Source organism: Argentina silus (assembly GCF_951799395.1).
Source record: "Argentina silus genome assembly, chromosome: 6".
Lineage (NCBI taxonomy): Eukaryota > Metazoa > Chordata > Actinopteri > Argentiniformes > Argentinidae > Argentina > Argentina silus.
The window spans coordinates 21,031,691-21,048,683 of record NC_139660.1 but is presented as its reverse complement, the minus strand read 5'-3'; the positions used below and the strand labels follow the sequence as shown (position 1 = coordinate 21,048,683).

Genomic DNA, 16,993 nt, shown 5'->3' with positions numbered 1-16,993 from the left:
CAAATAGGCCCTATGAACTTGGCATTGCTTTGCAAATAAAAATCATCGAGTTCGATTTTGATGTAAAACCTGCACTGTTTACAAGTAAAATCAGTTACGATTTTGCCCAAATCAAATGTTCTCCAACACGAACACAGTATAATGTTATTTTATCAACACATGAACAGTGGCACCAACAAGGGCGAGTACTGACAATCTCCACAAGGTGGTGCTATTTTAACACGCGTGTGCAAGGTCACATCGTATGCCATTCCACATTTTTCGTGAACTGCTACTCCCAACCACAAACACTGCAGCTGCCGTCTCCTCCTTTCCACAGTCCAGACTGTCGCACAACCATGGCGGACAGTGCTAGCGAGAGCGACACCGACGGAGCGGGGAGCAGCTCGGCTACCCCGATGTCAACCTCCGCCTCAAATTCGAGCAAGCCGGGCATAGTCATCTCACAGTTTCGATTAGAGGAGTTAACGAACCGTCTCGCCTCACTACAGCAGGAGAATAAAGTTCTGAAAATTGAGCTGGAGACGTTCAAACTCAAGTGCAAAGCCCTCCAGGAGGAGAATCGGGACCTGCGTAAAGCTAGTGTCACCATTGTGAGTAACTGGTGGTTATGGCTAGGTAGCTAGCTAGAGCTACCGTAAAGATTAGCTAGCTGAAGAAGCTTATCAGGTGAAGCTAGCTAGATAAACTAACTGGCTACTCAGCTAAACAACGGCACCGTCTTTAGTTAGCCAGTTAACTTAGCTATCTTTTGACGTTAGCACTGGTATTATTGTGGCGTTGCTAACGTCGGATTGACAGTAGTAGAGGCTAACGCCATTGAACTAGCCATGGGGGGGGGGGGGGGGGGGGGAGCGAGCTGTGTTGGTAGCTAGTTAGCTGTCATGTTGCTAGCTACCCCATTACACTTGCGAGACATTTGATATTGATACAACTTGCAAACAAGACACGACATTTTGCAGAGAGCAACACTCCCAGATAGGAGCTTGTTTAACTAGGTAGTAGCTGCTACTGACTGGCTCGCCAGCCAACGGGCCTGACTAATTCATGTAATGAAATAATGTTCCATGGTCCGAACAATCAATGTTTACAAATATATTGCACCACCATGCGTGGTATGTAAATGTCGCTAACTGTGATACATTCTTCATCAGAGGCCCCAACCAGTAAAAACAAACAGATACTTCATGAACGTAACACTTTTCGTTTGTTTGTGTTTACTAACGTTACATGGAATGTATAATGTCACCGTTCATTAGAGAATTAGACTGACCCCGTCTAACTCCACAGCCCGCTAACGCTTATGCTAGCTGTCTGCTTAGCTAGTCTGATGCTACCCCACTGTCAGATTTTAGCCCAACGATGCGTCATATGGTCGCATGCCTGATTAATTTAGCCAGCTAGTCTCACTTACAGAAGGTGGAACCGATCCCAAGGATGGAAAACATGTAGCAACCTAGCCTGGACACTCTGGTTATAGTGACTGTATCCTCTGACTTGATGAGGCTTTGGGTTTCCATTGTTCTTCTGTGCTTACAACTAGCCTTGCTTATCTACCAATTCAATTATTTCTTTTAAAAAACGTAGCTTTAACTGGACCTGCTTCAGGATGCTATTGCTTTACTTTATGTCTATGAGCTTTGCATGACGGATAAGGAATTATTACCAGAACTCTAGGATTGGAATTACAATCCTAACCAAATCAAAACAATTGTACACCTGTTTTGGTATGGGGGTTCAATGATTTTCACTGTCCTTGTTTCCCTTCAGTCTTGCCCTTCCCCTCCTCCTTTGTCACTCTTCTTTCCTCACAATCAGTCACTCCTCAGTTTTACTGCAATATCATTGAGTCATTTGCTGATGCAGGGTGGGGATTGCTGCTTCCCTTTCGGCTGGCAGCCCTTAATGCTGCAGACCTACACTGTGTGTGTGTGTGTGTGTTTGTGTGATTGTCTGCGTGAATGCATGCTGGGACAATAGCAATGCTTTCAGCTTTAGGAATAGTTATATTGTTCAGCATTTTTGTTCAGTTCTAAGCTTACGTTTGTGCTTTTTCTCTGTGTGACTGCAGCAAGCCAGGGCTGAGCAGGAGGAGGAGTTCATCAGTAACACTCTGTTTAAGAAGATCCAGGCCCTGCAGAAGGAGAAGGAGACCCTCGCCGTCAACTATGAGAAAGAGGAGGAATTTCTCACCAACGAATTGTCAAGGAAACTCATGCAAGTGAGTGACACCTGGGAAAAAGAACACACTCTAAGGCATTTGACGTATGCCAAATGTGGTGTGTGTGTGTGTGTGTGTGTGAACTCAAGTGTTTGTGCTTGGCGTGCCGTGCGTATCAACAGTTGTGGTTCTTGCCTCAAGGCATGGAGATTAGAGTACATTTATGGAATGACTTCATTACTGCCGCTGCTCTAAATGTCTCTCAGATTGCTCATCTCCTATCAGTTATGTTTGGTCGCTTTTGCAACTTGCCATGTTTCCCCCAAACATAACAGCCTTTTGTTGTAGTACTGACTAATGGTTTGTTGATGTTTTAAAGAACAATGCGTCTCACTAGGACACACGCATCTGTTTCAGCAGAACCCTGGTAAAGGGTCAGGCAGTCTGGAGGCGTTTGTTATCTGTCCCGCTCCCTAACATGAAACAGGCTTGCTCCGGCTCCTTAACCCAGCGTCAACAGACAGCCCATAGCACGTGATCCCCCCCCCCCCCCCACACACACACACACCAAATCTGGTGTCTGGGAAATGAGGAATTATGAGAATCATTTCTGTGACACTGTTGTAAACAAGAGACTTGTCTGGCCCCTTTTTTCCCTTGAATGTGGCCTGTCCAACGCTGGAACAACAATGCTACTCAAACTCATAGGGGATTTGAATTAGCGATCTGCTCCCACTCCCCAAGCTTCAACAGTGGACAGCATGCGTCAACAGGGAATAGTCCTAGCAAATAGCCTACCGCTACTCTCAGGACAAGGCTGCCTCCTACAGACGGCCCCTCCCTTCCCCTCTTTGGGCTGTTTATAAGGCATCTTAAGTCTGTTGTTCACAACAATTAGCATTTTGTCAGTTGGTTGTCAGCCAAGTTAAGAAGTGAAAGAATTTTTTAATGTAACAGTTTTATGGGGCACCACACCACACTTAGGCCTTGAAGGAGTTGTTCCTTTTTTTTGAAAAATCTGGTTGGGCGGCTGCACATGCTCCAATCTTCGCTGCTGTTTATGAAGCATAGTCTGTGGACAGATGAACCCGAACCGGTGTGTGCACATAACTTCATCTTAACAGTGGTCGTGCAATACGATGGTGTCATTTGATGGTACCTCATGTACAACTACCTGTAGCCTCTTCAAGCCGGTTACCGCTTGTGGAAATCATTCCCCCAATTTGGTTGATGTCAAAGTCAGTGTTGGTCATTTGCATACGATTGAACTGAATTTGAATTTCTTTCTACTGAAAATGACAGATTTCTGTATGTTTTGCCCTGCAGATGTTATGGTATTAACAGACAGTTACTCTGCCAGGCTGTTGGTAGAAAAGGCCTCGTACCGCAGGTTTAGGATCACTTCTCTCTTCCCCAATCACCATTTTCGGTATCGGTAAACTGCAAATCTCACCCTATACCAATGCTTGATAGAGACATGGCAACTTCGTAGTGTCTAGTACATTGGATTAGTGTGTTTTGGTTGTGTGGGTAGAATGTGTCATTGTGGTTAGCCTGGTGACGATAGTGTTAATTCTTGTGCGTGGTATTCCTTTGCGTTTGTTAGTTTACTAATTCAGTTTTAGGCCTCGTCTCTGGCCTCTCGTTCCTGGGACTGAAATATGTCAGATCGTTGTGTTGTTTCTTCTAAATGTCAATGTGTTATGGCCTGTACTATTGTAGCTATCTCCTCCTAAAGACCTTTTCATCCCCACTACCCCCCCTGTGCAAGTTTCTCTACTGTAAATAAATTAATAATAATAAAAAAATAAATTAAAGAAAAGTAATTATTCCTTCTTTTAACATTGTGACTGCCAATAGACCCTGGTCCTAGCATAGATTACTTTTTCTTATGATGACTGATTGATAGATGATTCACTTACTTAGCCAAATGTATTTGTTGCAAGTCGCTTTGCCATGAATGTAAATGTAATGTCAATATTATCCTGTTAGTCTCCCCGTAAAAATTAACTGTACTCCGTGCTTTCGTCCTAATGAGAATTCAACTGCATAATCTATCACACCATGGTCTATTTCTGTACCAGCCATGAGCCGCACCCTCTGTGCTGGTAGACTGCCAAAGGTGGTTACTTTGGTTGCTTTTGGCAATCTCTAACTGCGCCATTACACAACTGCATTCTTCTTAAAAGCAGGATGGAGAAACAGGCTGTGCCAAGCAGAACCCCATTACTACCCATGACTGACCGAACGTTTGATCATGTGCACTCGTTTATGGAACAATCACTCTCATTGATCATTGACTGATCCATGATTTTCCTCCTGACCCCCCCCCCCCCCTCCCCTCCCCTCCAGTTACAACATGAGAAGGCTGAGTTGGAGCAGCACTTGGAGCAGGAGCAGGAGTTCCAGGTCAACAAGCTGATGAAGAAGATCAAGAAAATGGAGAACGACACTATATCAAAGCAGCTGACCTTGGAGCAGGTATAGTGTGTTTCCCACCATTCCTTATTCAGTTCCATGTATTACAATGAGCCAGTCCTGGGATTTCTGTCTCGGCTGGTGCTCACCTACCAGCAGGTACGGTTGCCTAGCATGATGGCCTTGTAGCCCATGTTTGTGTAGGTGTGAAATATGCACTTGTCTGTGTATTAAGTTTTCTCTTGCTCAAAGTGTCTTTCTCTGTGTTCTCTGTATTTCCAGCTGAGGCGTGAGAAGATCGACCTTGAAAACACTTTAGAGCAAGAACAAGAAGCTCTTGTTAATAGACTCTGGAAACGTATGGACAAACTGGAGGCAGAGAAAAGGTTGGCCTTCATTCTGTGACAATCATGTCCGTGGAACAATGGAGGCTGACGGAGGTCGAAATCGGATGACGGGCTCATTGTAGTGCATGGAATGGATTACAATGAGCCCGTCCTCCGATTTCGACCTCCATCCGCCTCCCCTGATTTAGAATTCACCGCTGCGTTCTGTTCCCTAATCGGCTGGTCAGTGACTTTGCTCGGTGTTGATTTGCTCTGGCATTTCTTTGATTGACAGGATCCTCCAGGAGAAGTTGGACCAGCCCGTGTCAGCCCCTCCCTCCCCCAGGGATGTTTCCATGGAGATCGACTCTCCAGAGAACATGATGCGGCATATCCGCTTCCTGAAGAACGAGGTGGAAAGACTGAAGAAGAGCCTCCGCACCACCGAGCTGCAACGTGAGTGACCTCATCAGAGTGACCTCATCAGAGGTCGACCATGGCCGGGTCAGATAGGCACCAAACAAGATAATGATGACCAAACTGTTCCGAACCGGCCTACCGTCAGCCCTAAAACTACCACAGTTTTGTTGTCTAGGGGAAAAGGTTAATGAAATCGAATGTACCTTGACCTAGTGTTGTCATAGAACATTTATACTGCCTTACTGTTTGCTAAAAGTATACTACATACTAACCATACTACATACTATTAAGAGCATACTGTTGAGTAAACATGTGCACTAAGCGACACATCGCCACCTCATTCATACTGAGAAACCATCATCTGTAGCTCAACCAAGCTGTGATTGGTTCAATTTCACTACAGCCCACCCTCCTTACCTGCTCCATTGAATTGTGGGACTAAAATTGGAATTTACTTCCTGATTAGTGTGCAGTGGTACTACATGGAAAGGCAAATCTATTATGACATCTTGGCTTTTTAACTAGACCCATTTTTTGGGTAAATTTCATATACTGATAAACATTCTCATCGTTCATACTGAAAATGCCTGCTAAATGGGTAACAGGGGCAGCCTTTGGCCGCAGTCTACACTTCTAAGCAGAGAGAATACTAGAGGAACCTATGAATACGGACACTGATTTTCACTTTCTGTTACAAAATGTTTTGCTTCCCTGTGGCCCACTGAACTGCCCCACAACCCTGGTTTCATGGACCAAATAAGACTGGATACTGCTGGCTGCTTTTTTATTTATAAAATAAATTAGCTTTTGTGCCCAGGGAGGCTTTTGTAAAGATTTTCTCTAGGTTTATAGAACACTTGATTTGTTGCACGTTGATCAAATGGTGGTGGTTATGCTGTATGTCTCTCACACAAACCAGGGGAGGCTGGGGGGGGGCAGAAAGCACAGGCTCATTGTAATGTATGGAACTCAATTAAGAATGTTATCAAACAGGGTTTGATACCATTCCTCATTCCATGGTATCAAACATATTTAATACCGTTCCTCATTTCATTCCATGAATTACAATGAGCCTAGCAGACGCCTTTATCCAAAGCGACTTACAACAAAACAAAATCATCATTGAACCTTCTACTAAAACACACTCATTCAGTAGACCATAATCAAGCTTTGTTGAACCCTCTTTATAAACCATGCCCAGATCTGTCATTCCAGCCATGATAACCTTAACCTGGTCTAGCCATTCTCAGTGAAACCCTTCTTCATCCAGTTTGGGAAAAAGAGGACAGCCCTCTGATTTGTTTTTTAACCACTAGAGGGCGATATGATACCAGTCTAGTCTAAGCTCTCCTGGATGAAGGCAATGGGTGAACGCACTGATGAAATCAGACTTGGTTACCTTATAAACCTCTCTCTTACTAGGGACCCGTCTGGACCAGACCGTGTTGAGACCAGGCTTTCTTAGTTCGGAAAAACGGTGGAAATCCTGTGTAGAAAGTAGCTACAAAGGGGTGGAATCCCGTTTGAAATTAGCGAAGTCTTACGACACATCAAACCAATCAAATGCCCTGCTTGGGGCAGAGCTCTAAAAAAACCGTTTTTCCTTCAGGGTTTCTTCAATGTTGCAAGCTAGCATAGAAAACAACTCTATGCGAAATAGTCCTAGTCGGTCGAAAAAGGGTTAGGGTTAGCGATGCTCGTAACGACAAGCAACTATTCGACGGGCGTGTAGGGGGAGGGGTTCTGGGAATGTAACATCCAATGAAATTCCAAGCACATTCTCCCATCGCTCCGTCCAGTTCAATCCAAGCCAGATCGTCTAATCTAAAATCCTCCAGACCTCCGAAGGAGGCGTGGGAACAACGTGATGTGGAGGCAAGGCTACACGAGACTAGCCTTGACCTAATTTAACCACGAGGGTCGAGTTACTTGGAAACATGACCGAACCACGATACTGCTGAAACTGCAGTTCTAAAGAAATGACGAGCCAAGTCAAAACATCCGATTATAGCAGGGCTAAATTAACAATCAAAGTGGTGCCTTTTAAGGGATCACAGACAAGCAGTTTTGAAAAGGACTAAGCAGATTAGTTCTAGGATGTTGTTTGACTCGAAAAGAATTCCAACAGTCACGTAGTCGGAATTCAAATCCCTAGGAATTCGCTGCTGTGTCATGGGGTCATTACGGTGCTGTGGCGGAGCAGTTTTGGTTTTGATTTTTAACTTTGAATGAACTGTGACCGCCCCCCCCCCCTCAGACACGGAGAAGCGGGCGCAGTACATCGAGGAGGAGCGGCACATGCGGGAGGAGAACATCCGTCTGCAGAGGAAGCTGCAGAGAGAGATGGAGCGCAGGGAGGCCCTGTGCAGGCAGCTGTCGGAGAGCGAGTCCAGTCTGGAGATGGATGACGAGAGGTACCAATGACACCACACACCCCCTGACCTCAACCTCCCACACTGCTGTCCCAGTCAATTTACCACCCGACCCTGACCCTGCCCTACCCTGACTTTAACCTCCCACTCTACCCTGACCCTGCCCTAGCCTGACTTTAACCTCCCACTCTACCCTGACCCTGCCCTACCCTGACTTTAACCTCCCACTCTACCCTGACCCTGCCCTAGCCTGACTTTAACCTCCCACTCTACCCTGACCCTGCCCTAGCCTGACTTTAACCTCCCACCCGACCCTGACCCTGCCCTAGCCTGACTTTAACCTCCCACTCTACCCTGACCCTGCCCTAGCCTGACTTTAACCTCCCACTCTACTCTGACCCTGCCCTAACCCTTCCCTATCCTTACCTATCCTTACCTTAACCTCTCACCCTAACCAAACTCTAACTCTGCTCTAACCTTGCCCTACCCTGCTTAACCCTGCCCTACCCTGCTTAACCCTGCCCTACCCTGCTTAACCCTGCCCTACCCTATCTAACCCTGTCTAACCATATCACTCCACACATGCTCAGTGATTGGCCTAGTCTAAAACCAAGCCGTAATCAATATCAGTGCTACTTTAGGGTCGCTGTAGTCTCGTTTCCAGATACTTCTGCCCAAAATTGCTAAAGGTTTGGTCAAACGCGTCAAGCTTGGCCTTCATTAAGCCAAATACAAAGAGTTTCACAAACGGACGGCCCATTGCCATTGGCTTTACTTCGCGTCAATCATCACCACACGTTTCTGATTCTGAGGTACACCTCGCAGCTGTGTAATTCGCTGAAATATAAACAGCCCAACCACAATCTCACTTCCTCAAAATCTATCCCTGTCAGCAGCTATCATCTCAATCTGTAATCATTGCAACATTTTGGGAGAGAGTGATATTCAAAGATTAGCTTTTGTTTGTATTAACATTCCTATAACGGGCATTGTGTTGCCGTGTATGAAATGTGAAATGATGTTTGATTTAGCAAAATGATTAAACTGCGGTCCTCTCTCTTTCTCTCTCTCTCTCTCTCTCTCTCTCCTCAGGTACTTCAACGAGATGTCAGCACAGGGCCTGCGAGCCAGGACCGTGTCCAGTCCCATCCCCTACACCCCTTCCCCCAGCTCCAGCCGACCCATATCACCTGGTACGTACTGGAAGACCTTGGTCTAGGTCCAGCCAGACACTCAGACTGGAACACCACCTATTATGAAATCGGATTATATCACTGGGTGAAGCAAAATAACGAAATCCCAGTCCGCAGTCCTTTGATCTTAGGAACATAGTTGCATAATAAAGTGTGATATGAAAAGGTGTGTTCTTTTAGATGAAGTTAATCATTAAAATCCAAACATTGTATCAAGCTTGGAATCAGCAATTCACTGTTCCAGTGTCAGGTCTGTCAAAACAATCCACCTGTTATTGTCTGTGAAAATGTAAACAAGAGTTTCCAAAAGGGTTAGCCCTTGAAATATAACAGCTCTTGCTCTTTGGGCTTCTAACTCTAGTCACTAAATCATAGTATTTCTCCTAAAAAATGTCAGACATCTTTGACATGTTCTTGAAATGTGCCTGTTTGGTGACATGTCTTGCCTGTAGCAAGTTCCTGTGAACGTTCATAGGACTTCCTGTTAGAAACTGAAATCCTGCAACGCCCATGCTCAGTTGTCATGGCACCTCCTTAGCAACCGTAATTCATCTTACCATATCAGAAGGACTTGAGCAACATCCGATGTTCAACATTTTTCCTTTCGGATGAGCTTTATAATAATTTGTTGGGAATGTAAACCTTATTGTAAACAAAGTAGATGTGGAATTTTCAGACTTGCTCTCTGACTTCAAGGACTACAGTTCTTCCAGGGGAGGCTGGTGGAGGTAGAAATCTGAGAACGGGCTCATTGTAATGCATGGAATGAGGAGTGGTATCAAAAACGTAATTGCATTACAATGAGCCCGTCCTCCGATTTCTACCTCCACCAGCCTCCCCTGGGTTCTTCAATACCTCTTAAGAGTATAGATTTGTTTAACTGTATAGACATTATGCCACCTCATGAAAGCTGAAAGACTGAAGGATTACAATGAGCACACAGACAATACAGCTGCCCCCTGAAGACTAGTTTAACAGCCTTTAGCCCGCGGTGCCACCATTACAACACTTAGAGACCAACCACTGTCAATACATCCTATTCAAACGGAGGCTATCCTCTTTCAGAAGAGCAGCATCGGACATCGTGTCTACTCAGAAGCATTAAGAGTATAAAGATGTTCCCCGGCACCGCCAATAAGACGGTAATAGGGTTTGATAAGAGACCATTATGATCATCTGTCTCCATTAAGGCCTGACTGTCTGCAGCGCCCGACGGCGGCAGACGTTATGAGTTAGCGTTAGTGCGGACCGATAGCTCTGTCAGGCATGGCCCTAGAAACGCTAAGCAGGCCGCGTTGCCTGGCTACCCCGACTTAGCCGTGTGATCTCTGGCGTGCGTTCAGTTCTAAGTGTTAGTGCCAGATGTGGAAATGTGGTGAGTGTGTAAACCCAAATACCCCTGAAACGGCTTTCCGTCTGTGAGAGTGGACACAGGGCTTAGAATGAGTTTGAACAGCGGGCAAAGTTATAGACGGGCAGACAGATGGAAAATAAACAACAGTTTTGGTGCCAAATTTCAGGAAAAATGTCTACGTTTTCTTTTTCAGTTTCCTCAACTTGTATGGGCAAAGAGCAGGAAGACATGAAATTTGGCCAGTGGAATAGCCATCGACATGTGTTGACACCATTATACAGGCTTTAATTAATGGGCCTGAAGAGAATAACTTGTGTGGGATCTATCTTTTGCTCCCAACAACAAAACGCCGATATGATCATGTACCAGTGGAGGCTGGTGGAGGTCGAAACCTTGTACCAGGTGTTATCCTAGAGAGCCTCAACACTCATGAACTCTCCCCTCTCCTTCCAGGTCTGTCATATGCCAGTCACACAGTTGGCTTCACCCCCCCGGCCACTCTGTCCAGAGCGGCCATCTCCCACTACAACCCTCCCGCCCTGCACGTCCACGGAAGCTCCTCCCACGCCGTAGCGGTGAGTCCTGCCACACAACGCTTCTACCCAGAGTATTTGGAGAAGATGGCGCTGGATTGCATTATCAAAACCAACTTATTGATGTCATAATGTGCTTAAAAATGCAGCTGAAAGTGGATAACGCTTAAACTTTACCTTTTAACAACGATGGCATTCATGGATAGTTACTCTACCATTACTAAATACACTCACCAAACACTTTATTAGGAACACCTGTACACCTTCTCATGGTGGAGGTGGTGTAATGATGTGGGGAGTGTTTTCTTGGCACACTTTGGGCCCGTGAGTGTATCTGTTTAATTTGCTCTGAAATGTTTACATAGTGGCGCATCCAAGTGGACAAGGTGACACATCGCCCCTCTTCCATTCTTTGGGGAGAACCCTGCAGCCAATGGGGAGACCCGGTCTTTTATCAAACGGCCAAATCAGTTTGCCTCAGAAGTATTAGGATTACAATGAGCACACAGACAGTACAGCTGCCCCTGAAGACTAGTTGAACAGCCTTTAGCCCACGGTGCCAGACTGTACCTCATTCACACTACTGAGCTGAACCGAGCTGAGTTAAGCTGAGCTGTGCTGTGCTGTGCTGCCCTGTTACGTATCCACCATATGTAACCGAGTTGAAGTGGTCAACTCACTCCAAGTTGAAATACCCCCACCCCAGCCATCCGTTTTGCTAGCTTTTTGGGCGGCGTAGCTGGTTAGAATGGGTGTTTCAGAGTGTGGTCACGTGTGTTGGCATTAGGGTTAGGGTTGCAAGAAGGAGACTCTTGTCAGCTAGAACCGAAACTGTGGTGCTATTTGCAGGAACAGCGCCTGAAGGGTCATGAAAAGAACGTGTGAAAAGAACATATTGGCGCCAGCATAGTATGGTTGGGGCCTAAAGCAGTGGAGGCTGGTGGAGGTCGAAATCGAAGGACAGGCTCATTGTAATGCATGGAACGGAATGAGCAATGGTATCAAACACACGTGAGCCCGTTCTCCGATTTCTACCACCTCTGATCGATCGTGTGTTAAGCCCCCTATAGTTTCAAGGCTGCATAGTGCAGTCACACATTCCTGAAGAAATTAAGTTGATATGAACAAGGTGGATGCTTGCTAGTTACCTCATAGAACTTAGCATGATCAGATTATAGTGGCTCAAAGCAGAATGCCCTTTTGCTCTGCATATCAAAGGGGGTGTACATTGATCTGAGCTGTGATTCAGTGATAGCGAAGCATTGATCTGCTATGAAACCATTAAACGGGGTCAGAGTGACCAGCTGGTATTTATGGTGTATTCCTATGGGTATCTAATCTCCTGTATCACATTGTTTGTACAGTGTTAAACCATAAAACTCTTGTGTCCCTGATCTTGCATAACCAGCCTCTACGGAATTTAAGTCGGGGCTACATTCAGAGGTTAGCAAATGAAGTTTGATCAATAAACTGGATGTGCTGTGGCCAAGTCAGCCGATCGGAATGGTGTGTTGTTACACCGCCTTCAAGGGAAAGATTTGTCAGTATCAGCTGAAATGTATTGCCGTATAGATAGTTCTACTATGTCTGGGCCTTCAATTCCTTTTATAAAGCTGCTGTGGGTCCTCATAGTGCCTCCGTTAAACTTGAACGTGGTGGTGGTGACGGTGTTTCGCTGTCCTCATGGTGCCGGTGGTGAAGTCAGACCAGTGTGGTGGTGGTGACGGTGTTTTGCTGTCCTCACGGTGCCGGTGGTGAAGTCAGACCAGTGTGGTGGTGATGACTGCGATGGGCCTCCTGATCAGTCCAGTCTGGCCCAGTTCCCTGCGACCCGAGGCTCTCCTTACATTCCTCTTGTTACCACAGGCTTTAAGAAATTCCATTCTCCTTCCCTCTCCTCCTGGCCTGTTCAGGTCAGCCCGGCCCCCCCCCCTTTGGTTCCGTCACACTCGCTGGCGGCTGGCTGGTGCAGTAAAGTCTCCCAGCCCCAAGTACTTTTATGTATTTATTTATTTTTTATTTCACTGAGTTCTCTTAAATTGTTTTTCTTTCTCCAGATTATCAACGCATTTTTATTTTATTTGTCTCTGAAACTGTAACTAATGCTTGCGTAGACGGATTTTGGTGGCGCCAGGCTTGATTTCAACGTGTATAACTATTTACAGTTGAATGAGCCTGGCGGACGTCCTGAAGAAGTCGCACCCTCACCATTTGTCAATTCCTTTGCGATTTTAATGTGTCTGAAGAAATCGCACCCTCGCCATTCCTTTGCGATTTTAATGTGTCTCGCACCTTGTCCTTTGTTGGGAATGATATTTAAGGAGAGGGACAGCAAGATAGAGTTTTGGGGTAGGCCTGTCACGGGCACCATTCTGCCGTGTTGTCCTTGACGCACATTAACGTATGGTTAAAACGTAGTCATGTGTTGCTTTGAAACTTAAATTGGTTATTTTGTTGATACTCTATTCTCATTCTTCCTATGTGCATTAATGTGATGTGCACTAGATAAAGGTTCTGTTAATACAGCACAACATAATCGTGACCAGGTTCTCCCATTCAAAGTCTAATGCTCACATGCATCGTTAACGACACGTAGAGTCATCAGATTCAGATATCAGCGTAAACTCCTTGCAGTCCGACTTATCTTAACTTGTGGGCATGGTAAAAATAGCGTGTTGGGTATTCTTAATGGATCTGCGATCTGATATGATCGATTGTCTGTCACACAGGGATGAGAAAAGCATTATCAATCGTTATTAATCATGAAGTATCTTTTGGAGTCAGGTATAACATAATGTTAACTTGTGTTAGTTGGTCATGTGACCACTTGTGTTGAGTTTGTTCCGTCATGTCCATAACTGTTAGAAGTAATCATTGGGAATAAATGTCTGTCTTATGTTTGACCCGTCATCTATTCTTAAGTGTTTGATTTTCTTATTCTATACTTGTTCCTTTATTACAAAGGCATCTCCATCACCAGAGCCATCCGTTTAGTATTGATACTGAGCTGCAGGGGGGATACAGGGTGATATGGCTGTATCAGTGGAGGCTGGTGAAGGTAGAAATCGGAGGACTGGCTCATTGGAATAAGAAATGGTATCAACCACACATGGAGTGGAATGAGGAATGCCGTACCCTACCATTCCTTGTTCCATTCCATTCATTACAAAGAGCCCGTCCTCTGATTTCTGCCTCCAGCAGCCTCCTCCCCTGGGTTGTATTGATTTGGATCGGGCTCAGGAATAGATCTCAGAGTAGAGCGTCCGGTGACATGGAACTGTGACTGGCTGCTGCTGGTGCCTCTGGGGTAATGTCAACATTGTCTCTGTAGAGAGCAGAAAGCACCTGTTCCCTGTGGCTATGGAAACCTGTTAACAACACCGCCTCCTTCCAGTGTGATTGAGTGCAGTGCAGGGCACCTCCACCTCTCCCACCTCTTCCACCTCCACCTCCTGTCATGAAGCACCGGGACCACCCAGCAGTTGAAACAGGTTCCAGTCCAGACTGGAGTCACGCTCTGAGAGAGATTACTCTGTCAATGTGAATGTTCTCTTTCTTGTTCTTCTTCTTTTCCCCTGTTTCTACTGACATTTGACTTCTTTCTCTGTACATTTATCATGAGAAGTGTCACTTGCTTATGTTTTCACTTGAGTACCTCTGTTTTGTCTTGAGAACGTTTTGTGACATCATAAATGCATTGCGTCAATGGGGCCAACATCATCTGGCGATGCAGAAATGTCCAGCTCTACATTTAGGTCATTTATCCAACGTGACTTAAAATAAGTGTTTGAAAATAACAGATTCAACTATACATCAGTCATCCTAAGTAAAACCTTTGATAAGTGCCATCTTTAGTCACAGTGCTAGAGAAAGGAAGAGAACAAGTTGTTGTAGGGTTACGGTTGGGGGGGTAAATGTACAATAGAGAGTTAGGGGTGATAGAGAGTATTAGGGGATAGAGAGTTCCAAGGTGGAGGACAAGGAGCCCAAGTGTAGCCTAAAGAGATGGGTGGAGGATATGGGGGGAGATGGATAGCGACTGCCATCCTGACAGTGTTGTGTCGAGTGTGTTGATTTTGGGAGGTAATTATAACCTAGAGCCCATGATACAGACAGAGGAATTGGCTTGGACAGGTCCATATTCCGGGACCAGGCTGGTCATTATGCCAGAGGTCCCAGAGCTCATCAATGTTGGTCTGAGTAGTTTTGACAGGCAGCTACAGGCCAGCCACCCATGCAGCCATCAAAGCCTGGGTCTGTTCACCGAGCCCTGCCACAGCCAGTATTTGACCACCAATACTCACGCCAGAAGGGCCTTCTGTCCATGAAGAGTGTTTGATGGTGTTCCATTTCAAACACTAAGCTCTTGAGAAAGGGTTATTTTTATTTGTGGGGTTTTTATATAGGAATTGACTGTTTAATAAAAACAAATAACGCCTTCTCGAGAGCTTAGTGTTTTGAAGTGGAACACCATCAACCATTCTCTGGCCTATGGTGGAAGGCCTTCTGTCCACCACAGAGTGAGTGATGGTGTTTCATTTCAAACACTAAGCTCTTTAAAAAAAAAAAAAAAAAAAAAAAGGTTTATTTGTTTCCACTTGACTGTTTAATCAAGTTTCTCCTCTCTCTCTCTCTCTCCTCCCTTTCTTTTGATACAGAGGCCCTCTCCGAGAAGAAGCACCAGTCCCGACAAATTCAAACGTCCGACGCCACCGCCCTCCCCCAATACGCACTCCGGGGCGCAGCCACTGCACCCGCTCCCCCCGCCGGCCCAGCCAATGGTCCAGTCCATGTCATCCCCGGCAGCTATGTCGCAGCACGCGGCGCATCCCCCCTCCCAGCCTTAACACGTGCGCTATGCCATGCTACACTACTTCCACAGCCAGGAAGTCAACTCCACACAGCAAGTTTGTATGAGCCGGCAGAGGACCTGGAGCAACACAGAGGAGGGGGGGGGGGGGGGGTGTTAGCTCTGCGAGGAATGGACTGACTTTAACTGCGCTTCTGGGATTTGTAGGCCGATATCTGTTCACCTTGTCTTGTTGTATATGTATGTTGTTTTTGCTTGGGACTGTCGCCGATTTGGAATGGTTGTTGTGGCGCTAACAGCACTTATGATAACATGATGGGTCTTGTGGTGGCTTTTGTTGGTTGGACGTGTTGGATCCCTGCCATGCCTACAATATCACATTGAATGGCAGTATTGTGCACCCCCCCCCCCCCCCCCCCCACTCCTCTTATCTGAAACAAGTTAAGCAATTGCCTCCCAGTAAAAATCAATGCGATATCTTGTAAAAGAAAGCTCAACTTTAGGAGCAACTCATTTATAGGGCATTGAACAGAGGACGCTAGCGCTGATGTTTGTTGATGTTTTTTTTGTTTTTTTGTTGAAATAATTTTAATGCCACACTGCTCGTCAAGAAAAAAAAAAAAGACAACAAGGAGGACGTATGGATGGACACTGGTACATAAACCACAGATAAATGTCGCCTTTTAAGGTGTTAAAATGTAGTCTGAGGTGTTACAATGTAGTCATGTACTCAAGTTTCTCTCTCTCTCTCTCTCTCTCTCTCTCTCTCGCGCTCGCTCTCTCTCTATCTCTCTCTCTCTCTCTCTCTCTGGTGTAGTTCTAAAAGCTTCTATCATCCCTATGGATATTCCTCATCAGAAAAACATAATGCTCTTTACACACTAAATATACATACTGATATAACATTCTAAATGAATGGTACTGTTGAACTAAATTTCTATGTATGATTAAAAGCTCTTGAGAAGATGACTGATTTGTGTGTGTGTGGTTTTTGGTACTGTGTGTTTCATGTTTAATATTTTCTGGTCTTGTTTTTGGTGGGGGGGAAACTAAGGGGATGTGACTCACCAGCAAACTAATGTTCTGAATTGGTTAAAATGTGCTTATGGTGTTTTATTTCTTCCAAAAATTTGATTTGATTAGGTTGAGTGCATGTCATGCATTTTATTGATGCTTCCAATATTTGAAGTTGTAGCAGAATTTGGATATCGATATTGGCCAAATGTTTTGTAGTGACATGTCAGGAAATGTCTTCTTTTCACCTATAATCTGCCAACTCCTGCTTTCCTGTATGAGTGTAATACCTGTACAAATCGAAGGACGGGCTCCTTGTAATGGATGGATGGAATAAGGTATTCATTCCACATTCCATTCCGTGCATTACAATGAACCTGTCCTCCAATGTC

The 16,993-nt window shown here is 45.4% G+C and overlaps 1 protein-coding gene across 1 annotated transcript; it reads left to right on the top strand.

Annotated features, from left to right (window-relative positions):
- The first annotated feature begins 298 nt into the window (after positions 1–298).
- Positions 299–16,546, top strand: ccdc6a (coiled-coil domain containing 6a). Its single transcript, XM_083671011.1, has 9 exons — positions 299–593; positions 2,072–2,221; positions 4,514–4,642; positions 4,862–4,965; positions 5,201–5,361; positions 7,583–7,739; positions 8,790–8,890; positions 10,698–10,819; positions 15,436–16,546. The coding sequence occupies exons 1-9, from the start codon at positions 339–341 to the stop codon at positions 15,622–15,624; spliced, it is 1,368 nt and encodes a 455-aa protein (XP_083527137.1). The 5' UTR covers positions 299–338; the 3' UTR covers positions 15,625–16,546.
- The last annotated feature ends 447 nt before the right edge of the window (positions 16,547–16,993 follow it).

Excerpts from the sequence above, each read along its gene's own strand:
- ccdc6a (XM_083671011.1), top strand. The coding sequence starts at position 339 with ATGGCGGACAGTGCTAGCGAGAGCGACACCGACGGAGCGGGGAGCAGC. Across the intron at positions 2,222-4,513 it reads TGTCAAGGAAACTCATGCAA|TTACAACATGAGAAGGCTGA; the intron begins GTGAGTGACACC and ends CCTCCCCTCCAG. Across the intron at positions 8,891-10,697 it reads CAGCCGACCCATATCACCTG|GTCTGTCATATGCCAGTCAC; the intron begins GTACGTACTGGA and ends CTCTCCTTCCAG.